This window comes from Camelus ferus, chromosome 18, assembly GCF_009834535.1.
Source record: "Camelus ferus isolate YT-003-E chromosome 18, BCGSAC_Cfer_1.0, whole genome shotgun sequence".
NCBI classification, from domain to species: domain Eukaryota; kingdom Metazoa; phylum Chordata; class Mammalia; order Artiodactyla; family Camelidae; genus Camelus; species Camelus ferus.
This window is the reverse complement of record NC_045713.1, coordinates 18,191,181-18,216,102: the sequence shown is the minus strand read 5'-3', so window position 1 is coordinate 18,216,102 and position 24,922 is coordinate 18,191,181. Positions and strand designations below refer to the sequence as shown.

General features: G+C 51.0%; 2 protein-coding genes across 2 annotated transcripts; both read right to left on the bottom strand.

Moving 5' to 3' along the window:
- Positions 1-23: 23 nt before the first annotated feature.
- On the bottom strand, positions 24-4,209 carry PRSS8 (serine protease 8). The gene is made up of 6 exons (XM_006181552.3): positions 3,871-4,209; positions 3,600-3,617; positions 1,926-2,088; positions 1,363-1,634; positions 1,119-1,285; positions 24-988 (listed from the first exon to the last, which is right to left on the bottom strand). The coding sequence occupies exons 1-6, from the start codon at positions 3,953-3,955 to the stop codon at positions 668-670; spliced, it is 1,026 nt and encodes a 341-aa protein (XP_006181614.1). The 5' UTR covers positions 3,956-4,209; the 3' UTR covers positions 24-667.
- Positions 4,210-6,388: 2,179 nt separating this feature from the next.
- On the bottom strand, positions 6,389-15,706 carry PRSS36 (serine protease 36). The gene is made up of 15 exons (XM_032460396.1): positions 15,655-15,706; positions 15,319-15,354; positions 15,094-15,129; positions 14,721-14,883; positions 13,994-14,274; positions 11,712-11,878; positions 9,901-10,150; positions 9,661-9,790; positions 9,068-9,324; positions 8,816-8,982; positions 8,183-8,420; positions 7,936-8,077; positions 7,397-7,662; positions 7,198-7,319; positions 6,389-6,928 (listed from the first exon to the last, which is right to left on the bottom strand). Exons 1-15 carry the CDS (start codon positions 15,689-15,691, stop codon positions 6,650-6,652), a joined length of 2,571 nt encoding a protein of 856 aa, XP_032316287.1. The 5' UTR covers positions 15,692-15,706; the 3' UTR covers positions 6,389-6,649.
- Positions 15,707-24,922: the final 9,216 nt, after the last annotated feature.

Genomic DNA, 24,922 nt, shown 5'->3' with positions numbered 1-24,922 from the left:
TGGAACCGATGTCCTTCATTTCATGTCACACACACATAGCCAGTTTATTCTCATAACATTTTACTCCTTCCTGCTTCATCTAGCCCCCAACCCCAGATGCGAGTCAGAGCCCAGTTCCGGCGGGGGCTCAGTCCTCCGGAGTCAAGGAGTTAGGGCTCAAGGGGGGCAGGGCAGCCAATGGGGCAAGACTAGGGCCTTTTCTGTCCTTGAAAACATGCTGCCCAGAGGCAGCCCCAGCCCAGAAGGCAGTATGAGGGTGCAGTGATGGGGCTCATCAGGCAGAACGGGACGTGCTGGAGCCAGCCCTTCAGCAGCAGTCGCCTGGGCAGTCTTCTAGAAACAGGTGGGCAGCCAGGGCCTGTTTTCATAGCTTAGGGTCCTTGGGGCTCCATAGGAGCCCAACCAGTAGGCTTGTGGACAGATGGAGGTGGCCAGAGGTCCTCACCAGTACCACAGGCAGGAAACTCCTGTGGTGGAGGTTATAGTCCCAAAGAACAACTCAGAAGAGTGGGTCAGAGGTCAGGGTGGTGCTCTGAGCTGCCACAGGGTCCTGGGAGGAAGGAGCGGCCCATCAGGTCCCAGGGCCAGGGCCATCCTGGGGCCAGGCATTTGTCCTCAGGTGTGATGTGGAGGTCCCGGAAGCAGCTCGGCTCCCAGAGTGAGTAGCTCAGTGCTCGTGCCATGGGCGGAGGAGGCCCAGGGTCAGACCTAGTGGCAGCAGAATGGACCACCCCCAGCCCTGGGCTGGGGCAGAGTTTAAGGCCCCATAGTTGCTGCAGAGGTCGCCATCAGGCTCGGACTCCTGGATTTGGGGCACCACTTGAGGCTGGAGCTCTGCCACTTGGCGGTGAATCCAGGAGGCATAGCTGGAGGTCAAAGTGTACACACCAGGCCTGTTGGGTGCCCCACAGGCATCACCCCAGCTTACAATGCCTGCCAGGTACCAGAGGCCCTCCACAGGGCAGGAGAGTGGGCCCCCAGAGTCACCCTGAGGAGAAAAGCCACACCAAAGCTGTTAGGACTAGGTCCCAGGCCTCTAGTCATCCAAGTCAGCGCCATCCAGCCCTCACCTCCCAAGACACACGTCTTGTCTGTTCCCCTGGACCCCTTGCAATTACCTGGCAGGCGTCCTTGCCCCCGTTCACGTAGCCAGCACACACCATGTCCTGCTGGATAACGTGGGGCTCATTGGGCTTGGCGTCGATGTTGTAAAGGCAGTTACAGGTCTCACGACTGATCAACGGCACCTCGAGTTTCTGCAGTGGCCTGGGGGCCTGGAGGCTCACTGTCGAGGCAAAAGATGCTTACCCAGGGCCTCCTGCCCTGAGGTGGCTCCCCTCTAGACCTCAGCGCCCACCTCACCTGAGGGGGCCACGTGGCCCCATCCAGTGACAGTGCACTGGAGCCCATTGGGGAAGGAGGCGTTGGCAGCGGGGAGGCAGATGGGCCGGATGTAGCGGGAGAAGGTGACGGGGCTGCTGAGCTGGAGGAGCGCGATGTCACCCTCGGAGCCCTCCTGGAGGTAGCTGGGGTGGGAAATGACCTGCGCCACGGTGCGGACCTCTACCTGAGAGTTGTAGTAGTCCAGCTCGTGGGCCCCCAGCTTTACCTCATAGTGGTCTTTGTGGTAATCCCTGCAGGCGGAGGGGTGAAGGCTGGGACCTGAGAGACCTGTCCCGGTTCCCTGGTCCCTGTTGCCTGTGGCACCCAACCTCAGATTCCGACCTTACAGGTCCCTCACTGCATCCTAGTTTTATCCTGTGACCTGTGACCTCTGGCCTTCCCTCCCGACAGATCCTTCCAGATTTTATTAATAGTCCTCGACTCAACCCAAGAACCCCAACCTCTGACCTAGAGTGACCCCCTGAACTTTCACCTCCAGCCCACTTTTGACTTCCCCACCCTGCCCCCCACCCAGCTCATACCTTGGGAAGCAGTGAGCGGCCGACAGCACCCACTGCTCAGACACGAGAGAACCGCCACACACATGGATGCCGTCGTGGTTGATGCTGACCTGCCAGGGCCAATGGCCAGGGCTTGCATTGCTACCACCTGCGACACGTGCTTGGACGGCCACGCCGCAGGAAGCTGCCGGGGAGGAAGGGGAGGGGGTCAGGCCCTCTGGGGCCCACAAACTGCGTCCTTAGCCCTGCCACTCCCGACACAGCCCAGGAGGTCTGGTTTGGAGCTGGGGAAGTGAGTTCATAGAAGCCTTTGTCCCCATCCCACGGCTCACCAGTCATGGTCAGTTCTGCCCCCTTGCTCTCCTCGACCCAGGACCTAACTAAGGTCTCATCCAGCTTCTCTCCTCTCAGGACTTCCCGCCTTCCATCTGATCCATTCCTTACAAGTCTGAAGATCTTTATGAACCACAAACCTGGCCAGGTCATACCGCTGCTTAAATCCTCCCCTTGCTCTGCACTGCCCTTGAAGGAGATTCCAGCCCTTCCATGGCAGTGCTGTCTACTCCAGCCGTCCCTCTGAACACTTGCTATCACATTGGGCCACACACTTGTTCATCTCCAGACCTTTATTCAGATCACTCTGCCTAGAATAACTTTCCTCACTCCTACTTTGCTCAGCAAACTTCTGTTTGCCTGCAGAGATGGTTCAGACATCAGCCTCTCTGCAGCCTGCCTGACCCTGCTGGCTGAGTTAGGTGATGCCTTGGAGCCCTGGTCCTAGGGCCCCTGCTTCCCAGACACGGTTGTTTCTAGTTATGACTGTGCTTCAACCATACCTACTTGGGCATTCCCTAGGGGCAGGGACTAGGGCAGATCCTTGTGTCCCCAGAGCACAGCACAGGGCTGGGCACACAGATGGAGTCACGGATGTGTGTTGAACAAATGAACAGAATAGCTGGGCTCTCAGGGTGTGAACGTCTTGTTTCCAGGACAGCCCCACCCCTGCTAAGGCCGCTGTTTGGAGCTGGACCCAAATGACCTTCAAAAAGTCACCTTCCCAGAAGCAGGGAAAACCGCCCAGCCAGGCTCCTCCTCCTCTCCTCATAAAAGGAACAATAGCTACCATTTAGGGACCAATAGTTCTAGCAATGCCAGGCCCTGAAGGGGCTTTCACTTCCTTTATCTTGCTGACTCCTTGGACAGCCCCAGGAGATAGAATCAACTTCATTTTAGAGGTGAGGGTTCGGGCACCAAGATGCATGGTGAAGCTGGGATTACAAACCTGACTGGCAGTGGGGAAGTGTAACAAGGAGACCCTTGGTCTGTTCCCCTCAAAACAAGCCACCTTTGGAGTCAGACCAGGATTTAAACCCCAGCTCTGTCACTTACTGGTGGCGTGCCCTTGGGCAAATCACTTCTCTGCCCCTTTCTTCATCCATAGATCGAGGGCTATAATCACTGCCTCACAGAGATCTCAGGAGACCTAATCATGTTGATCACCACATTACCCAAATCTAGGTGACAGCTGTGTTTCCTCAGGGGCACCTGATCCACAGTGGGTGATCAACGTGATAAGGCAACAGGAGTGGGCGAGACAGCTTTGCAGAGAGAGGGTCGGGCACTCAAACGCTCCAGGGGAATCTGGGTCTGCGGCCCCGCCCCTTCCCCTCCCCCCATCTCCCCCGGCAGCCTCACCTTCGGACCCTTCAGCTCCTGGAGGGAAAGAGAAAAAGGGAGGGTAAGGAGGGAAGTCTCAAGTTCCCAGACCCCTAAGCACCTGCCATTTCTCTGGAGGGCTGCCCAGGAGGCCAAAGCTGAGGGGAGAGGCCAGGAACTAGGGAGGCTAAAGCCAGGGGTTCCTGAACCCAGGATAAAGGGATATGCCCCAGAAAAGGGATAGACCCTCGGCCCCGGTGCACTACCCAGCCCCGCCCCTACACCGCGCTCCCCACCGGCACATACTCACCCATCCCATTCTGGAATAATCCAAGCAAAAGCGCGGTGGCCACAGCCTCCGGCCACCTAAGCCCCAGGCGCATCCTCTGGGCCATGGCCCAGGGACCAGGGGCCCTGGGAAGGGACCAGGCACCCAAGGGAAGGGACCTAGGGTGGGGTTGGAAGGCAAGATCCAGGTGTCGGGACCAGAGGGAAGAGGGAGCAGGCGTCAAAGGCTGGCTTCGGAGGCAGGAACGGGGCACCAAGGGAAACGCTGGGGTCTCCGCCGCCGGCAGTGAGGACACGTCTCCAGCACGTCCTGGGTCTGCAGTACACCTTCCGGAGTGGCAGCTCCCTTGGAAAGGGCACCTACCTGCCCGCCCGCCCCTCCCCTGGCCCCGCCCTCCTCGCTCAGCTTGGCTGGCTTCTTTTGCCGCCACCGAAGTCCTGAGTCCTTCCAGACACCTCGGCTGTGTGTGCTGGTGTGCGTCTGCGTGTGTTGGGGTTTGAGCAGCCCCAGGCAGGGCTGGAAACCCTGATGGCTGGACTCCCAACCCAACTGCTTTTGGGTCCTGTCTTTCTGGTCTCCCGGACCAGTTATGCCCCCCAGCGCCTGGCCCAGACTTTGTTATTGTGGGGCCACAGCTGCTCCTCCCTCCTTCCCTCCGGAGGCCTGGCATTTGAGCCCAGGACACCTGGGTCTGCCTCCGGGCTAGGGCCCTTTCAGGCCCTTCTGTAGAGCCTGCAGCCTCACCTGCATGTGGTGAAGTGTGAGAATGTTTGGCAGTGCTAATCATTCCACAAATATTTACTGAGCGCCTAGTATGTTCTGGGGCAGAGGAGACCGAGCAGACACCCTCCCTGCCTTTCCTGAGCTCATAGTGAAGTAGGGGTGACGGACTTGAATCATCTAATCACATCAGCAATTACAGAATAATTTCAAACTGGGAACTGTGGTGGAGGAAGAATGGGGGCTCTAGAAGCCACTTACAGAGCTTGACCTCGGCTGGCATCAAGAAGGTCTCCTGGGAGAGACGGTTAGCTATAATAGCTCAGTAGTAGAGTGGGTGCTTAGCATGCATGAAGTCTTGGGTTCAATTTCCAGTACCTCCATTAAAAAAAAAAGGGGGGGCTCCTCCAGGAGGTGCATTTAGAATAAGGCAAAGATGGGTAAGGGTGGTCCAGGTGAATTGCCCTCACGTGGAGGATGCAGGTGGCGCGGGTTCAGGGAAAGGAGGCCCACGTGCCTGGGTTGGGGGTCAAGTGCATCCTCTGTGAGTGTATGAATCTGGGGCAATTGAGAATGCATGTTGGCTTCAAGCTTTAGAAAAAGAGCCCCACTTCCCTACCTACCTTCCATAAGACTAGGTGTGTGGCCTTCTAAGCCAGGACTTCAGGGCCTGGGCTGGAGGGCAGGGAATTCCTGGAGTGGGAAAGGGGACAAGGCTGATTCTGGAAGGGGTCTAAGCTGGGGAGCAGGGGGCAAGACCCTGGACATTGTGAGAGGACTTGTGTAGATTATAGGGTATATTAAGAGTCTGTGGTATATGAGTGACTGACCAGGGATGGGGAGCAGGTTAGGGGTGTGTGTCCCTGTGGTGATAGGTACAGGGGAATTCTCTTTGGAATCTGGCAGCTAAAGATAAGCCTGGTCATTTAAGAACCTCTGTCCATCTCACTCTCCCTAGAACTTCCAGCTTCCCTGAAGTCTCTCCTCTCCAAACTGCTGCCTACTCAACCCAGAAATGGTGACTCCAGCCCCAGAGGAGACCCCTCTGCCACCCTCACCAGCTGGTTTCCACCCCACACGCCCCTCCTGCCCCCGATGTGTCCCCACTGCCCTTATTCTATGCTCAGATATCACCCCCTCTATGACTTTTTCCTGACCACCAGCCAGGGGTGCCCACGTGTTCCTTACTATATCGGGAGCATTTTGCAGGCTTGTCAAAGCCCCTGCTGTGCCATGACTTAGCAGTTAAGAGGGAATGTGGTTGAATTAATGCAGGGAGGTGCCCTGGTAAGTGGTGGTGGGTGAGGTAGTAGCAGATACATACAAGGGACTTTTGATGGGGCCCAAACCCTGGGGGCACTGGGCAGGATGTGGTGGACACTTGAAGGGTACAAATGTCGTGTGTGTACTGGACACTGGAGGTATACACTTTAGAGCACTATCTATAGGGTATGTAAATGGCAGTGGCTCCCTGTGGGTATAGGATACAGCAGACAGACGCTAGGCCCCCAGACTCCTGGACCCTTCCTCTGACCTTGACTCTCAGTCTTCCTTGCTCTAGGGGGAGGGGCAGCAGGGCCGAGGTGACCAGCAGGTGCTGGGGATGCTGATTCCACTGAGGAGGGGGTGACACAGAACCAGCTGTCTGCCCAACCTCCCCCGCCCTGGGGCAGGAATGAGGGACAGCTGCCACGTTATCAGGGACAAATTTCCTGGGAGCCCAAGGCCTGACTCACGGAGGCCCAGGAGGGAGGGGCCGATCCCTGGGGCTTTCCCCTGGCCCCTCAGCCTGCCCCCAGCGATGCCACAAAGCCACATGTCTGTGTTTACACCTTTATTGTCTGCTGCCTCCCACTGCCAAGGATGCCAGGGCCCAAAATAGCTGGGCTCTGAGGCCCGATTACCAGAGCCGCTGCAGTCTAGGTGGGTGGGGCGCCTTGGAGGTTCCGGGTAAGAGAACAGAGCCAGTTGGGCCACATTCCAGCCCCACTGGGCGGGAAGTGGTGGAAAGCTGGAGGAGGTAGGGGAGGAGAAGGGAAGGTGATGACGAAGGTAAGGTGGCCCAGGGACCCAGGCCCCCTCAGCCCTGGATCAGGGGGGTCAGAAGCAGCAGGAAAATAGCAGCCTGAGGGGAGCCTGAGGCCCCAGCCATGTCTGGGGGGCAGAGGTCACTGCTTTCAGGGGGCCAGAGGGGGAAGCCACTGGGGGGCAGGAAATGGGCCTCCCCCACTGTCTGGGAGATCCAGGTCTCTTCAGGGCCAATGGCGGCAAAGAGCTCCCGGCTCCCTCGAATAGCCATGCCCACGAGGACCCAGGAGCCTCCCTCAGTCTGGCACAGAAGCGGAGGTGCTGAGGTCACCTGCAGTGTCAGAGCCAAGGCCAAAAGGGTCTCTTACCCTCTTACCCTTCCCCTGGTCCCCTGCATCTTTCTAGGGTCCAGTCACAAAGCACTGCTTATTGCCATCCTCAGACAACTTGATCCCTAGTCTCTCTCAAAATCCAGCTTTCTTCCCATTCGGGGCCCAGCGCCCAAGAATTCCAACCCTGCTCTCTCTCTGGGGTCCAGCTGCCTAACACTGCCTCTCCCCTCCCTGGCCCAGGATACACAGCCCCCCACCACCCCCGTACCTCACACCTGTCCTCCTGCCCCTCTGCATACAGAACACAGAAAGTTCCAGGGGACAGAATGCCCTGATAGAGGCAGTGACAGAGTCGCGGTGTCAAGATGGAGACAGAAGCAGCCATAGGGACTAGAAAGAGGAAAGAAGATTGTCCTGGGGATGCTGGCATCCAGCTGCTTCTTACCCCCAGGACTCAGGGCTCTCACCTCGGTCCTGGGGGTCCTTCCAGCCCAGCACCCAGCAGCTGGACCCCAGGGGGATACCCCCTGGGTGAAGGCAGATGGACAAGGCTGATGGGGAGGGCTCCACCCGGGAGCTCAGCTCTAGGAGGGCCAGCGGGGGCCGAAGTCCCAGGTGCCGAGGCAGGCGGATGCTGATGACTGACCGGGATACCTGATGGCTCTGTGGGAGGGGGCTGGCCCCCGCCCGGCCCAGGTACACTTCAATATAAGGCACTGTTGTAGAGCCTGGCCTGTTGGAACAAGGTCCAATGTCACTTCATGTTCCCCCCTTGCTGATTAAATCCTTCCCAGTCCAGGGGAAAGGGTGGAATGAATCTCCAGGGTCATTCTACTAATTCCTTCATTCTTCCTCCTTCCATATCTCTCTTCTGTCTCAAAACACTTCGTAGCAGTTTCCCTGTGCTATAAGAACCCTAAAGGGAGAACATCCCACTATCATAAGAGTTCTTTGGTCCATCTCCCAATTCTTTCCTCTGGCCCTTAGGGAGATGGGTGAGACCCACCTGAGGACACAGTGAGTGGCTGCCAGGACCCAGCCTGGAGCCACGAGGATTCCAGTGCAGACATGCTCTCCAGCTACATGCACCTCTGCCAGCCAGGGCCACAGGACCCCCACTGGAGCGGGCTCTGGCTGCAGGCCACAAGCTAGGGAGAGGAGGTGACCCCCTCAGTGGGGGCCCCACGGCTGACCCCCAAAGCCTCTAACCTAGATCTAAGCATCCCCAGGAGCCCCTAAGTCCCCCTCCTCACCACCATGCTCTGTGTGCGGGGGACAAATGTGTGTCTCAGTCTCCTCCCCCTCAGGGCCCCAGTCCCAGGCCAGCTGGTCCTCCAGGTAGGCTCCCCGAGTCACATGGCTGATCCACGGGCCGTGGGTCTGCAGAGGGTAGAAGACTCTGGGACGTAGGCAGTCGCTGGGGAAGTTTCTGATTCCAGCCAGGAACCAGGTCCCCTCTTCCCGGCACAGAAGGCTCCGATGAGAGTAGTTCTGCAGAGAGTGTGTTACCAGCCTCTACGGGTGTGTGCAAGTTGATGAGGGGAAACCAAAGCTCCTGGGGCTTTCCTGGACTCCCCTGTACTGGGACATAACAAGTCCCATCTCCTCCAAGCCAGGCTCCAATACTAATCTGTGTAAGTCGGCCCTCGCTATAGGAGTCATTTTAAACCTAGAGGTAGCGAGAAGTCCCACGGTCCCCCACCGCCGGTCTCAGCCCCTCCCCGAAGTCTTCCAGGGCCAGGCCCCGCCCCCAGGGCATTCCGGTCGCGTTAACCCGGTCTCCGCCCCCCAGAGCGCGGCGCCAGGTTCCCCTTCCCTCTCAGGCCCCGCCTCCAGCCCGCCCCTCCCTCCTACTCAGGCCCGCAGGTCCCGCCCCTGCCGCTCACCCAGCAGCGGCCTGCCACCGCCTCCTCTTGCTGGTAGGCGGGGCAGAGCGCTTGCGGGGGCTCTCCCGGCGGTGGCACTGTCGCCTCCTGGCGGCCGTACAGGCAGTGACACCACCAGGTCCCCAGCAGCTCCGCCTCGAGCAGCGAGCTGGAGCCGGGTGCGGGTTCTGGGAGGGGAAAGGAGGGAACCAGCGCTACGGCGGTGTCCGGCCCGGCTTCGCCCCGCCAGGCCCACGGCGGGCCCCTACTCACCCCCGCGGCCCCAGTGTGCCAGGCGGCAGCGGCTCCCGGGCAGGAAATAGTGGTCTGGGTGGGGTAGGCACACTGGCCGCGGGGCCGCGCCCAGGTTCACGGGCTCGCGCAGCTGCAGCAGCGCCAGGTCCGAGGCGTCGTCCCACGAGGCGTTCTCGTGCGGCACTAGGCGTGCCACGTGCTCCGCGCGCGGGCGCGAGGGCAGTAGCACGCGCCAGTTGTCCAGGTCTCCAGGCTGGTGGTCTGAGCTGATGCGGCTGCGGGATGGGGAGACTGGGGACGTGGGCCGGATCCCACACACTCAGCTCAAAACCTCGCGCCTGTGGCTTAGACTCCGAATCTCTTGGCAGGATTCTACATCCCTGGCCTGAGAACTGTGCTCTCAGACCCCCACGTCCTGGGTCGAACTTACATTACCTCTCTGTTTGCCCCAGAGAGACTAGGACCCTGATTTTCTAGCTGGATCGTGCACCTCCCAGAGGAACCCCACATCACTATCCCTACCCCAACCAGGGAAGGGGATGGGGCCAGTTAGTGTCTCAGACTGATGAATAAAGGGGCAAGAATCTGCCTGAGACTGGGTTTTCACTCACCCCAGAAAGCAGCTGGCAGGTGCCAAGACCCAGCTTTCAGACACCAGTGCCCCATAGCAGGGTCTGGATCCCGGAACCATCACCTGTGCTTCCCAGGGCCAGGCCCCTGGCCGCGGGGCCTTACCGCACTCTGAGGGGTGAGAGGCCTGAGTCAGGGGGCCTCCTGAACTCCCCAGCAATTTCTACACAAACTCCAATTTCCCATATCCAGGTGACATCCAGGGGTCCTGCTCCCCTCACCTGGAAGGGCGATGGTGCAGTTCTCATCCGTGGGCTCCGAGAGGACTGACTGGGGCTGCGGGGACTGGGAGGGAAAGGTCGGTCCAGGCTCTGAACCCATCACCTGTTCCCTTATCCATGCCTCATAGGGAGCCACAGCAGTGAAGACTCCGGGGCGGTTCCTCCGTCCACAGCCAAAGCCAAAGCTGGTGATTCCTGCTTGGAACCATCTGCCACCTTCCTCGCAGACCAGGGGCCCTCCAGAGTCTCCCTGATGATAAATAACTCAGTGTCAGGAGGTCAGCCCAGGGACACACCAGCTTTTACTGGACCACCTCTCAAAGGTTCTACACGTCTTCTTCTTGGCCCTGCATGAAGCCACCTTCTCCTAGAAACCTGTCGTTGGCTGTGCTTTGTCCTCTGTATTTCCTACAACTCTAAACAGAAGAAAGTCTTGTAAAGCAGAATGGCTAATGAGTCGCTGAAGCAAAGAGCACAAAGCTAATGCATTAAGGGACATGCCCGCCAGACAGGGCAGCAAGTCTCATTCAGAGCCAAATGATTCTTGCTCAAGAAATAGTTTAAACAAACCCTGTCTTTGGTTTCTTAGTTGTTAGAGTTCATTGTTAACTTATTAAAGCAAATCAGAGATGCCACCATTCAGGAGGAAAAGTCTGTCAGAAATAGGCTAAGAGAAGGGGGAGTATTATTAGATCAGTGGTAGACTGCATGCTTAGCATGCACTATGTCCTGGGTTCCATCCCCAGTCCCTCCATTTAACATTTAAATAAACAAACAAATAAACCTAATCCCCCCCCCCCAAAAAAAAAACAGCAAAGAAGAAATAGGCTAATAGAAAAGCAGCAAGAAGCGAAAGTTGAAGGCAAGTCAGGAGGAAGAACTACAAGGAACAGATACTAAAGCAATGGTTCTGGGGCCATTTAATGCTGGAGCATTGCTCCTAAGATATCAGTGTAATCCAGGCCAGGCATCTTAGTGACCTGAGGAGGGTCACAAAGAATCATCTAGAATTTGTGCTGTCCAATATGGTAGAAAACTAGCTGATTTAATTAAAATTAAATGAAATTCATCAGTCACACTAGCCACATTGGCTATTGAACATTTGAAATCACTAGCCACATTTCAAATATTCAGAAGCCTAGTGACTAGCACACTGGACAGTGCAGATATAAACTATTTCCATCATCATAGGAAGTTCCATTGGACAGCGCTGGCCTAAAGGAAGTTGAATTGTTGGAATTCAAGAAGGCAAGGATTATGTCCATATGTCCTGGAGCCTCATAATTGGGAGGGACACTGAAGACCATCTATCTTGAATCCCTATCAGCACCATGCATGCTTGAACACCCTCAAAAAGTGTCTCATTTGAAGACTATTTCTGGGGAAAAATGGTTTAGGCCTTCAGCAGCTTATCTGGAAAATTCCCTTCTCTGAAGGATTAGTTCATTTTAAAAAATACTTATTGAGTATCAACTAAGTAACAAGTACTGTGCAATAGGCTAGCATATGAAATGATAATAGCTAATACTTATTTAGCTCTTACTAGGGACCAAATTTTTTTGTTTGCTTGTTTTTTTGGGGGAAAGTAATTAGGTTTGTTTGTTTGTTTGTTTATTTTTGTTTTTAACAGAAGTATTGGGGATTGAACCCAGGACCTTGTGCATGCTAAGCACACACTCTACCACTGAGCTGTACCCTCCCTGCCAATCTTGTCCTCTTTGTGCAGACGAGGCTCAGAGATATGAGAGAGATGGGATTTGTCTATTCCTCATATTGCCTCCAATGGATTAGGGCTCTGCCTGGCCCCTCACCTGGCAGGTGTCCCTGTGGCCCTCTGCGTAGCCAGCACACAGCATCCCCGGCAATAGCTGGAAAGTGAGATTGAAGGGACCGGGCCGGCTGTAGAGACACTGACAGGCAGCCTCTCCCAGCAGCCTTAGCTCCACCTCTTGTAGCACCCAGGGTAGAGGCAGCGGGTCTGTGGGCAGAACCAGATAAGAAATGCTGTGAGGCAGGAATGGAGTTCCCTGTTCCCCAGGGCTCAGCTTGGTCCCCTTCAGCTGCCTCCTGGACATCTCTGTCTAGATGCCCCTGGCACCTCAGCCCACCACATCCAAAACCCATCAGTCTCCTCCCACTCCTCTCTGCCCTTCTTCCTACAACCTCAACTCCAGAATGACCCCATCAAGCATCCAATGAGATCTGCCATGGATGGTCCTGTACTGCACAAAGGTATCACAAAGGATTCAGGTAGGGGTGAGAATCACTGAGCTGTCAGCCCTGAAGGGGCAGCCCTTTCTGCAAAGATGTGTATAAACTATGTGTGGTCCCATACTGAGTTTCCAAGCATGGAATCTGGGGGTTGCCCCTGACCCCTGTCTCATCTTCTCCCCAATCAGTTCTCAAGTCTGGAAAGCCTCTCATTTGTGACTTCTTGGCATTTTCATGGCAAATGCCCTGAAAGTTCAGGAGGCATGACTTTGGACCAGGACAATAGGCCCAGTTTCTCACTGGTCTGTTCCTCAACCCAGCATTTACTTGTTGCTGCTAGAGGAATGTTTTTAATGCTCAGCTCTGATCTTACCAAGAACAATCAATGGCTCCCAGTGTCTAAACCTGAGGCCTCAGTCCTTTACTTATGTGAATATACTTTTGATGGAAACAAAAAGGGGTGGGAGAAGTAGACAGAGTTCCTTCCTTCCCCATCCAGAACCCTGAGTCAGGTGACAGCTGAGGCTGTACTGGAGGGTCAGACAGGGAGGTTTGGGGATTGGCCTGGGGCTCCCTGGAGCTGGTGGGGTACCCTGATCCTCAGTCTATCCTTGAGGCCTTCATGGACCTGCCCCAGCAGCTAATGCAGTCTCTGTTGCTGCTGCCCCCTGACTCTAGCCTGGCAGCCTGGCCCTTCTCCATCTAATATGCCTCACCTGGGTCCCCAGGATGGCCTCCATCTCCTCCCACATTCCTGTAATGCCAACTTCTATCCTCTCTTCACAAACAGTCCCCAGAATCTCCCACTCTGGGGGCCCATTGTCAGGATGACCTGGCCCCATCCACACAGACTTCCTAAGTGCTCAGAGTGATCCTCCTATGTCACCTCCTGCCCTGATGGAGTCCCTGCAAGCCAAGGTTGTGGCAACTCCTCCTGAAGCATCCTCCCCAAAGCCCCACACTATGCAGGTCTGATCACAGCAGGTTTGGAATTGTGGGGGCCTTGCAAACAAGGGAAGGTAGCAGGGGATGATGGGAAATGGAAAAGTGGTCTGTTTCCCCCTACACCTTCTAATATAAGTGCTTATTTGTTGGCTCTCTGTCTACCTACTAGAATGTAAGCTTGAGAAGGCACGGATTTTTACTTGTGTTCATTGGTGTATTTCTAATGCCTCACATAGTGCGGAATGATGTAGTACTCAAGAAATATCTGTTGCATGAATGAAAAAAGGTCTGAATGAATGAGTAGGGAGAGGACAGGAGCAGAGGGAGTAGAGAGATGGTGGAGAGGATAGAATGGGAGGAAAAGGGACAGGAAGAAAGGACAAAAGCTGACATTTGCTGAATGCCTACTATATGCCCAGGACTGGGCGTTAGTGCACAGATGACCTACGGTAAAATATCTAAAGTATATTAATTACTGCTATGTCAGGCACTGTGCTATGAACTTTACAAGTTTTTTTCTCATTTAATACACTCAACAACTCCATGAAGTGGGCACTCTTCGTCAATTTTCACAGGAGGAACTCGACCCGGTGAAGTGCTTTGGCTGAAACAGCAGAGCTGGGATGGGAACCCTTGCCAGATCCTAAATCCAAGAAAGAAAAACTGAAAGGTGATTCAGTAGTCTTAGTTTGATAGCTGTTGGCGAGGAGATAGATGGAGATAGATAGGCACGTTACTTACCTGTGGCCTAGCAGAGCGCCCCTCTCCAGGCCCGGCCAGAGGCCAGGTCTGGTGGATTCCACCTCCCGAGGCCCCGCCCCATGGGCCCTCCCACCCGAGGGCCCAGCTTTTAGGACACGCCCCTGAGGTCCAGCAAAGAGGAAGGCTCTGTAGGTTCTCAAATAACCCTCCTCCCCGGACGCCCCCCCTTACTCACCCTCCTCCTGGATGTCCCCCCAGCCCGTGGCCCGGCAGGCAGTTCCATGAGCGAAGCGGTGAGAGGCGCGGGGCAGGCAGACGGGCCGCACGGCAGGGCCCAGCCTGGCGGGCGAGGCCAGGCGTAGCAGGGCCACGTCGGCGCCCAGTTCCACGCTGCTGTAGTTGTCCGGCACCAGGATCGCGGCCACTGCGCGGACGTGTGCGCCATCCAGGGGCCCGTTCTGGGAGTGCACGCCCAGCACTACCGTCCACTCGGCGGCGGGCGCCAAGGTCCCGTTCCTGCGCCGAGGCCAAGGCGGGAAGGGGTTAGGTGGACCCTATGGAGGGAGCAGGCCCTCGTGGGGGTCAGAGCTTAGAGCCAGGGAGAAGGTGGGGTCAGCGGGAACCCAGGAGGGGCGGAGTCCGATCCAGATTTGGGGCTGGGGCCATCGAGGTTGAGACAGACTTCTAAAACCGGGAGGAGCGGATCCGATTTGGAGGTGGTTGATTGGGGGCATTGGAAAGATGGAATTCCGACTCCGATATTTGGTGGAGTGGTGGGAGTAGTCGGCCGGCGGCCTCACCACACTCAGAACCTGGATACCCTGCAGAGCACTTGGCTTCGGGGGAGGGTGGGGAGGCGGGAGCAGCTAGGTTCCAAGTTAGCCTTGAGTATGCAAGGTCAGCTGCGTGCAGGCTTGGCTTTTGAAGAAGAGGAGAGGGGCTGGAAGTGGGCAAATACTCACGTCACAAAACAGTGAGCAGCGGAGAGGACCCAGGAGGGGGCTATGAGGGAGCCCCCGCAGATGTGGCCTCCGCCCTGATGCAGGCTCACCTGCCACGGCCAGCTGCCCGGCTGTGCATCTGAGCCCCCCATGATTCGGGCAGAGGGCTCAGGGCGACCACAGTCTGCAATGGGGTACCGTGGAAGTCATAGCCCACCCCTGTCCCCCATGCCAGAGGCCCAGGTAATTTAGGACAAAGCCCCATCTCCCACCCTGCTTCAGTCTGCCCCTCTGATCAAAGAACAAAGAGAATTTCTGATCACTTCTACCTCCCTCATTGCCTAGCCAGCCTTAACCTCCTTTAAGATCTGAGGACACCACACCTCTTCCTTACCCAGGTCTTCAGGTTCTTCTTGGGTAGGACTGAAAGCTGGGAGTCAGAGAGTAAGGAGAGGAAGATACTGGTGACATCCAGCCCCCATCTTCCTGCTCTCCATCTCCCACCCCCTACCTTCTTGTTCCTCATTCCCTGCCCTTTCAGCCCCCCTGCCAGCACCCATACTATCCCTCCCATCTTTTCTGCCTCTGCACATGACATTCCCCCATCCAGCTGCCTTACCTGAGTCTGGGAAGGCTCCAGGGATGGGGCTGATGGCTGGAAATATGGAATCAGGAAGAGGTTGGAGACTTACACTTATGCAGTGCCCTCCCTGATACAGCACACACACACCCCCCACCCCGCCACCAAAGCTTTATAGGTACTCCATCCCTCCATGGCAGGCAGGTCTCCTTTCCCCCTCCTCTCATATACTATTCCTCTCCCTCCTGACACCTCACTCCCACCTTTTTCTGATGTCATCCCACTTCCCAGGCAAAAACCAGGAGTCCTGCTTTCCAGATCCCCAGATGCTAGGACCCAGGCCCCTTGCAGCCATCGCCTGTCCCCTGACGTTACCGAGGATCACAAGTGGCAGGAGCAGGTGCTGGGACATGGCGCATTTGAGTCAGTTGGAGGCACAGAAATGGGTGAAGATCTGCTCCTTGCCACAGCTCTGTCACTGCCTAGGCAGCCCGTGACTCCTGATGGTCTGAGGAACAGCCCCACCCACCCTGGCTGAAGCCCATCTCTGGGAATCTGAGTGGATCTGGGGCTGGAAGGAGGAAGTAGGGAGCCAAATGCCCCACCTAGAGCCCTGTGGGCATCTCACATCTCTAGAGGCCCAGGGTGGGGGCAGGAGGCAGATGTCCCAGCTCCTGGACACCTATTGGGTGGGGGAGTTGAGTGGAAAACCCACAAAGGTGGAGGGAGAGGACAGCCAGGGGCTGGGAGGCTGATGTTCTGGGTCCTTGGTGAGGCAGGGCTGCCAGTCAGCAGTGGCCCTTGGGACAGGGAAGGTGGTCCCTCAGTGGCGTGACTCACCTGAGACTTCATCTCTGTTTGGGGTGCGTCTACCTCAATGGCTTGGCCTTTTCTTCTCACACAGCTCTGGTTACTGGAGTTGCTGGCCAGGTCTGGGACGGGAGCCCTAGGGAATTCAATCCCATCCCAACAAAAGGATCAGAGATTCCGGCAAGTTGGGCAGGGCATAGGATTCTCGGAGGAGGATGGGCAGGCTGGTAGCCGAAAAAGACTCCGCCCTGTCTCCGCCCTTCTTTGTGTTAGAGTAAGTAGCCTCAGGTGTTCTGCTACCTACTCTTTGTATGACCTTAGGAAAGTCACTCAACCCCTCTGCATATATGATAGGAGTCTACTTAAGAAATATGGTGCTTCAAAGAGGAGTTGAGGAGAGTTTAATGAAGGAACTATTTACACAGGTGTAGTCAGGAACAAGGGAAACCAACAGGGATGGTGAAGCACCTGGGGGCTAGCAATAATCTGAAGGGGCAAGGAGAGGGAGCAGATACTGGAACTGGGAAAGAGAGATACAAGGCTGTAGGAGAAGGCCAGCCGATAGGAGTGCCTTCAGTGGAGGAATGCAACCTTCATCAACCTGTGGCTCAGCAGGGAGGGAGCTGGGAAAGAAAAGACCCTATCTCATCACCCTTCTTCTAGCCTCTGATCAACTGCCAGCTCTTCCCATCATCTGAAAACTACCAGAAGTCAAAAACAAAAACAAAAACAAGCAAACAAAACTACCAGAAGTCAGAGTGCAAGGGGGCCCATGATGTGGCTCATAAAGGTCACCCTCTGTGAGAACAAATCAGGATGGAGAAAGGTGGGGAGTGGAAGTGGAGAGTCAGACAAAAACTATCCACACACATATATCTATTTTCTTATCAATAATATGAGCTAATAATAACAACAAAAATAATAATACTCTGTTAGCCCAGTTTCCCTAGAAAAGAGAAGCTTAGGCAAAGCCTACATGCTTTTGCCTTTTTTGGGAGGGGAGGTACAATCCCAGGGTAGCAAGAACAAGGGAAAAAAGAGAAGTGATTAGGGAGGGAGGAAATGGAAACACAGGGACCCAACAATTGACTAGATTCAAATGATAATCTTGCTAACCTTAGCTAGTCTGTGACCGACAATGAAAGTCAGCATGGTGATGTGAAAATTTGTAAAGGGAAACCTCACTGAAATGGAGTTGGGAGAACAGCAGGGGGAGCTCTCATGCCCGTACCACTTAACGGCAATACGGATCCCAACAGGAAGACACAGAACTTTGCATCTCCAGCAGGATGTGACACTACTTTCCTACCCCTAGCAGGAGGTAGATTTTCTCCCTGCCTGGCAACAGCTCAGCCAATGAGAGACTGTCACAACTCAGCCAATGACAAGCCACTATACTCTGAACTCCCAGTTTCTTCCAATGAACTTTTTGTTTATAACAGCCCTCTCAACTTCCCCCTCTCCTCTGTAAAAGAGTTAACTCTCCTTTGCTTTACCGGGCTTGCATGTGGTTTGCCGCCATATTTGCATGTTCTGAATTGCAATTCTTTGTTGCTTGTGAATAAATCCATTTTGCTGGTGAAATGACTGGCTGTTGTATTGTTTTAGGTTAACAGGGGCAACAATTTCAGACTTTTTAACACAATCCTGGGGTTTCTAAGCCTTCTCAGGCACTCATTTGTAGGCATTTGCCCCTCCAAAGATAAAACCCTGTAATTTATTCAACAAACACTCAGAAAAATGAGGCAATGGGCAAAAAAAGTCAGAAGATGTAGAGAGTGGTTAATGCAAAGTATGAATACCATGAAGGTCCTCACCTATGAACTGCTTCCTCCAATTCAGCAGTTCTCAGACGTTTGGGTCTCAGGACCTCCTTACGCTGTTAAAAATTATTGAGAAATCTGAAGAGTTTTTGCTTATGTGTGTTATATCTATCAACATTTACTGCATTTGAAGTTAAAACTGAGAAATACTAATTATTAACTCATTAAAAATCCATTATACATTAATGTAAAATAACATATTTTTATGAAAAGTATTTTCCAAACCAAACCAAACCAAAAAAAAAAAAAAATGAGTGGCATTATTTTACATTTTTGCAAACCTCTTTAGTGTCTTGATGAATAGAATACAGCTGGATTCTCATATCTGCTTCTGCATCCAGCCTGTTGGGATATCATGTGTCAAGGATCCTTTGGAAACCTACATTGTACACTTGGCATCATGAAAATAGTTTTGGCCTTAGGCGCCCCTTGAGAGAGTCTTGGGACCCCGCTGGGGGTTCCCAGACCATATTTGAGAACTGGTTAAGAAGTACTAAGGAAAAGACAAGACAATTCAAATTTTTTTAAATGGCAAAATATTTTATTTCAGTTATCTACCGCTGTGAAATAAACCAGCCCCAAACCTAAAGACTTAGAACCCATTTTGTTATCTCTCTTGGTCATGTGGGGTGACTGGGCTCCACCGGGTGGTTGGGGTCCCTCATGTGGTTGCAGTTAGATGCAGTTGGGGCTGGAAACATCTGGATGTTCACTTGGGATGGCTGGGCTTCTTGCTTTGCTATGCAATGTCAAGGTCTCTCCTCTGATATAGTCATGGTCTCTCCAGCAGGGTAGCTGGACTTCTTACTGGTGGCTCAGAAGTCCCTAGAGCTCTAAAGCAGAAGCTGCCATGGCTCTTAGGGCTTAGGCCTGGAACTGGCACAGCTCCACGCTGCAACGTTCTGTTGGTTCAAGTGACACAGCTTAGCCCAGATTTCAGCAAAGAAGGGGACTAGAAAGGTCACGAAGGCTCGAAGGCATGGTTCCTTGAGGGAGTCGGCTTTGGAGCTGATCTACCTCAGGCTTTAACAAGTACTAAAAAAAAAAGGATATCCAATTGCCAGTATGCATATGAAAAGTTGCACAAGATCACCTGAGGGGAAATGAAAATATAAACCACCAAGAGATGCCACCAAACACCCAGCAGAATGGCTAAAATTTAAAAAGCTGTTCAACACCAAATATTGCTGAGGATGCAGAGCAAGTGAAATGCTCATACATTGCTGTAGGGTGGGGAGGGTGGGTAGAAAATTCTTTGGCATTATTCATTAAAGCTGAACATACACCTGTGTTATGACCCAACAACCATACTCCTGTGGTTAGACACAAGAGAAATGAATGCACCAAGAGACGTGAGCAAAGCAGAGTGTCTGTAGAAGCTTTATTCATAAGAGCCAAACTCAGAAACAATACAAATGCCCAGTAACAGGAAAATTGATAAATTGTGGTATATTCATACAATGGAATATTATGCAGCAATAAAAAAGAACGAATTACTGATATGGGCATCAACATAGACGACTCCAACAGAACTTATGTTCAAGGAATGTAAGTATCATACTGTATGATTCTAATTTTATAAAATTTAAGAACAAACAAAGCTAATCAAGGGCCTATTATATAGCACAAGGAACTATATTCAATACCTTGTAATAGCCTGTAATGAGAAAAGTCTGAAAAAGAATATATGTATATATATTGAATATATGTATGTATGTATGTGTATATATATATATATAAAAAATTGAATCATTTTGCTGTACCCCTGAAACTAACACAACATTATAAATCAACTATACTTCAATTTTAAAAAAGTGAAAAAACTAATCAATGATTGTAGAAGTGAGAATAGTATTTCCCTCTGGTGGAAGTTATTAACTGGGAAGAGCACAAAGGTATTTGCTGGAGTGCAGGAAAGTTCTATAGCTTTGTTTTAAATTCCTTTTTTTTGGGAAAGTCCTGTAACTCGATCTAGGTGGTGGCTACTCAGGTGATACACATGCAGAACTTCACTGAGATGTAAGGTTAGCACACTTTGCACACTTTTACTGTATGGTTGTTACGCCTGAATAAAAAGAGGAAGAAACACATTTTCCAGTTAAATGGATTCCAGGGTCAGTTAAGGAAAAACAACAGAGACAGCTCCAAAAATTCTTTCCTAGACCACAAGCTTTCATAAAAGGTAGAGCATTATATCAGATACACCAAAGCAGGCATGTTATGTAGTTTCTGAAAGTTTAACCAAAAGAATGAAGTCTTGTAGCAATTGGGGAAACAGTAAAAACATGCTTAAGCAAAATTGTTGCTATTACATTCCTGATAACAGATAATTTAAAAAAAATTTGGTAACAAGTTACTTTTTTTCTGAACTGGCTTTCTCAATAAAAAGGCTGATTATCACTGACCTAGAAAAAAAGGACATTCTTGAGATAATCCTTAAAAAATACTGTTTCTCTCAGCCAAGCTTTTGAAAGATACTGAACAGAGGGAGTAGAAGATAGTTCCAACAGGTTAAGGGCAGAGCCACACCCACTCCTCCTGAGCTAAGCTGGACAGTGCTGCATTTCCTTGTGAAAAGAGGATGTGCGGAAACGAAAAGAATCTGGGGTGCCTGCTCTAATGCACACCAAAAGGGTGACATTACAGAGCAAGGCTCCAAACATTTTAGTTTGGAAAACTGTTAAAAGTATATATAACCCCTGGTAAGGTTGTCAGGTAAAATAGAGGACATTCAGTTAAATCTGAATTTCAGATAATCAGTGAATAATCTTTTATGTATAACTATGTTCCATGCAATAGTGGGAAATCATTATTTGTGTTTATATGAAATTAAGATTTCATTGGACAGCCTGCATTTTTATTTGCTAAATTTGGCAACCCTATTCCCTTGGCCAGAATATTGTCTTACTGTGTTGTTGCTTCTCTGCTTAGAAGAATGAGACTTTCTGGAGTGTGCTCCAAAATAACTTGAGGTGGGGTCTAAAATGCACATTCCATGTTACTGAATGGAGTGACCCTCTGAGTGGGAGTATTTGAGAGACAATTGATAAAGGTTCACATTCTGACAGGACTCTGTACCAGAAGCCAAGTTGACTGGTATGGTCAAGATGTGCCCCCTGAAGCTCCCACTTGTGGCAGGAAGAGTAACTGCTCTTCTTTCCATTTTACTCTGCCAGGCACCCCCACCCCTTGCCTCTATCACCTGATCTCTAGGGGCCACGGTGGCACAAAGTCACCACTTGGGTCTCTCATCCTTTCCCCAGTAGAGCCCCTGATCAACTGAGTCCTATTGGAGCTAAAAACTGCTCCAGGACTCATCGCTTTGGTCTCAAATGAGCAGCCCTAGGGTATAATGCAAAGAAACAATTACTTTAGAACACATTCTGCTAATAGTTGCACAAAATAAATCCAGATAAAGTACAGATGCTCCCAGACTCATTTCAAACCTATGGCAGCTTGATGCTGAAATGCTGAGTGTAGCTGCCAAGGAAGGAGCTCGGTGGTGCCACTTTCACTGTTTGGGGTGGACGCTGCCTTTGTAACAGCTTGCTGCAAAACAAACACTGAACACTATTTTCACTTTTTGCCTTTTTTTTGTAAAAGCAAAAACCCTCTTTGGATGTCTTTCGGTTAGCAAAAACACGTTCTAATGTAGATCTTTTGTAAAGGTGACTGGCACAAAGTGAACTTTCAAGAACAAGGTTTACTTCATTTTGTTTTATTTTATTATCTCGATGTAATGATTCACCAGATTTCACGCAACAGAACATGTTTTATCTTTAGGTCTGTGCCCATTCGTCCTCTAACCTCTTTTTGAGATATACAGTGTTTCCAGGGTACAGAGATTAAAAATTAAAGGTCTTATTCCTCAGAAATCTTAGAGGCTAAAGTAACAGTCTGAATTATTGAGAACCGCTAGTTAAAGTAGGTCCTGCACATCTATTTACTTTTGCTAATGCAGTTGACCCTTGAGCATCTCAGGTTTTCCTGATAAATTCCAATTACTCTCTGGTACTTGAGTATATTCAAATGCTTATCATGTTCTTTAGATAACACCACTGAATAAGAGTTTTAGAAATGAATTTAAGATTACACAGGAAAACTCTTACCCAGAGAGTTTATGCGAACCATTTCATTGTAAACACTACTTCTTGTCTTGGACTAGTAAAAGAAAGTTCTGAAATTCACAGACCATGGTGAATTACAACCCCATCATTCCACTGTGGTTAGATATATTTTGATATGATTATCAGCAAATTTCCACACAATTTTGGTACCGGTTCAGAAGGTTTTTCCTATTGTCATAGAAAAAGTGGCAGATAAAAATTATATTGAGCAGAATTACATTATTTTTCCCTGTGGATGAAAATAAACCATGCCTCTATCTCCAATTTTACACTCATTGGTGGTTAGAGTTTTGGGTGACAGGATAATGTGTTTCTTCTTCTACCGCAGAGGAGAAACGCATCTTCACATAAAAATTACTAAAGCCATATTTACCCAGAGAAATGTCTTCTAATGTCAGTAAGGATCATCAGGTAAGAAAACTCCTGAAATGAGAAGCAAACCTCCCAATCTTACTAAGCCATTTTTTTCACACTTTTTATTTTTTTATTCAAAAATTTTTTCACACTTTATATTTTTTAAAGCAAGGTTTTTCCTAAGTTATTTCATGTGCAGCTTTCAATAAAGAAAGGAGTTGCTAAATTCTCTGGTTTCTAATCAGCTAAGAGGCAGAAGCCTTAGGGCAAAATTCTTAAAAAAAAAAAAAAAATCCCAAACCTGTTTAGTTGGAAACAGAAGAATTTATTGTTGAAATTACAACAAAAGCCCTTTCAGATGTGTGCATGTCTGTGTCTGATGGTTTATATGTTCTTGGTGTGTGCAGTCTGGCCAAGCTTATGTTGGAGACCCACCAGATTTGAAGACTTAATACAAAAAAAAAAAGTAAAATATCCCACTGATTTGTTTTACTTATTAAAATGTTGCTCCTAGAAAATTTTGGAGTACAAAAGTGGGGGGAGGGTATGTATAGCTCAGTGGTAGAGTGTATGCTTACCATGTATAAGATCCTGGGTCTCCAGTACCTCTATTAAAAAAATAATAATAATAAAATAAAATCAATTTTTAAAAAACTACATAAGTGGATCTTACTGCTGTAGATAGTTCCCATGAGACACTTATTTTTAAAAGTTTTTTAATATGTGTAATTTTCATTTTAGTTGCCGCACAGACAAAGTCAGGAGACCTCTTCTATCTTCCTCTTAAAATATGCAAATAAGTTTGAAAAAGTATATCTTTGGCATGTTAGGGTTCAGGTCTTTGTATAAACAAGGTCAAGCACAAATAAGTGTCTTCAGATTTTTTGCATATTTCTCAGGAAGTCCTTGTCCTGCTACCTTTTCTCTGCCCTTCTCCTTTTTCCTTTGTCTTCAGAGTGAGAGACCCTCCCTGACAGGCGATGATGTGGAAATGCCACCAGAGCCGCTTATGTGTCATTTTCAGGAACCAGGTACCAGTATTTGGGGCTGGCCAGTTTGTTCCCCTGGAACCGCTAATGCATTTGGAAGTGGACGTGCTACAATGACGGGACAGTTGTGCCCTTTGGCTTCACCATGACCACCAAAGTCCTCGCCCGTGCCCTTCCTGTCTCCTGGCCCTGCCTCCTAGGAGACTTTCTGCCATTCTTGGTCAGACCTAGTGAACTGTGTGGCTCTTGTCCAGCTGGTCCAAGCAGGTTCTCTCTTAGTGCAGCCCAATGATCTGCCCAGTATTTATTTTCCCGATTCTGTTGACCATGACAACCTCCCATAGAGACACAAAACCTGAATAGGCACCCTCCCCCACCTCACCCAGGGGCATTTCCTGTCCTGAGTGCTGCCCGAGGAAATAATTAAGCAATAATTCCTTACTTTAAGCCGTGCATCTTGAAGGACAGGTGAGAGAGGAAACGACATCGTGCAACTATGTTCTAAGCCCAGTTACAGATGCTCTGCAGATGGAAATATCATTTGATTTTCATGTTATACTACAAGGTCACTTTCTTTCATTCTTGTTTTGAGTGACATAAAATAGCAGAGTCATCTTATACCTTAGGACCCCTACTTAGGGTGGTGTCGGTTTTGTCCTGCAAAAGTGTTGTCTCTGAGAGCCAAATTGGGGCTGAAGAAATTCAGCTCCCACTCTACTTGCTAAGCCCTGGGCCCTGCATGGGCTGCATCAGTCTAGAGGAAGGGACATTTTCCCAATTCATACAAAAATGCACTGCAGCCTAGAAGTACCGAGGTCTGGCCCAAAGTCCCTGCTCTGTCCCTCTCAAGGCTCCTGAGAAGAGGGATGTTGCCTGCTCTCCCCCACACCCAGCAACCCGGGGCCCTGTAGACAAGGACCCAGCCACAGTGCCAGGAAGACAGACCTGCGGTCAAGTTGGCTCCTCCTTCCTTCTTCTGTTCATGCCATTCTTGGGCTGACAGATGCTTTGTTCACCTGGTAGACTCCCAGCTGACATGCCATCACATCAGTTACAGGGAAAGCTGATCGTCCCCACCCTACTCACTGCAAAACTGATCAGCCCTCCTTGGCCCCACCCTATAACATCCTCTTTCTGCCTATTGATTGGTTTCACCCTGTGACATCCTCTTTCTGCCTATTGATTGGTTTCACCCTGTAACATCCTCTTTCTGCCTACACTATGCCACTCTGTAAGAGATAATTTCTTTTTGAATTGGTCAATATACATTCACGGTAAAAAATTAAAATATAAAGGAGGATGCAGGGAAAAGTAAGTTTCTTTCGTACACTCAGTCCCAAGTTTCTTAGACTTCTCCAGACATAACCACTGATACTAACTTTTTCTTCTTCCAGAGGTATTTTATGTATGAACAAACATATATATCAGTTACTCTACCCCCTACACTTTAAAACCCAAAGAATAACATATTACACACATATTGCGTAGTACCTTGCTCCTCTCTCCCAGTAATAATAGAGCTTAGATAGTTTTTATATCT

What these genes read in the sequence shown, in the direction of transcription:
- PRSS8 (XM_006181552.3), bottom strand. Translation starts at nt 3,955, where the DNA reads ATGGCCCAGAGGATGCGCCTGGGGCTTAGGTGGCCGGAGGCTGTGGCC. An exon ending in GCCGCTCACTGCTTCCCAAG is followed by an intron (nt 1,635 to 1,925) that starts GTATGAGCTGGG and finishes CTCCGCCTGCAG; the next exon opens with GGATTACCACAAAGACCACT. An exon ending in GGGGCAAGGACGCCTGCCAG is followed by an intron (nt 989 to 1,118) that starts GTAATTGCAAGG and finishes TTTTCTCCTCAG; the next exon opens with GGTGACTCTGGGGGCCCACT.
- PRSS36 (XM_032460396.1), bottom strand. Translation starts at nt 15,691, where the DNA reads ATGTCCCAGCACCTGCTCCTGCCACTTGTGATCCTCG. An exon ending in CTGCACCATCGCCCTTCCAG is followed by an intron (nt 9,791 to 9,900) that starts GTGAGGGGAGCA and finishes CTCACCCCTCAG; the next exon opens with AGTGCGGTAAGGCCCCGCGG. An exon ending in CCCGCACACAGAGCATGGTG is followed by an intron (nt 8,078 to 8,182) that starts GTGAGGAGGGGG and finishes TCCTCTCCCTAG; the next exon opens with CTTGTGGCCTGCAGCCAGAG.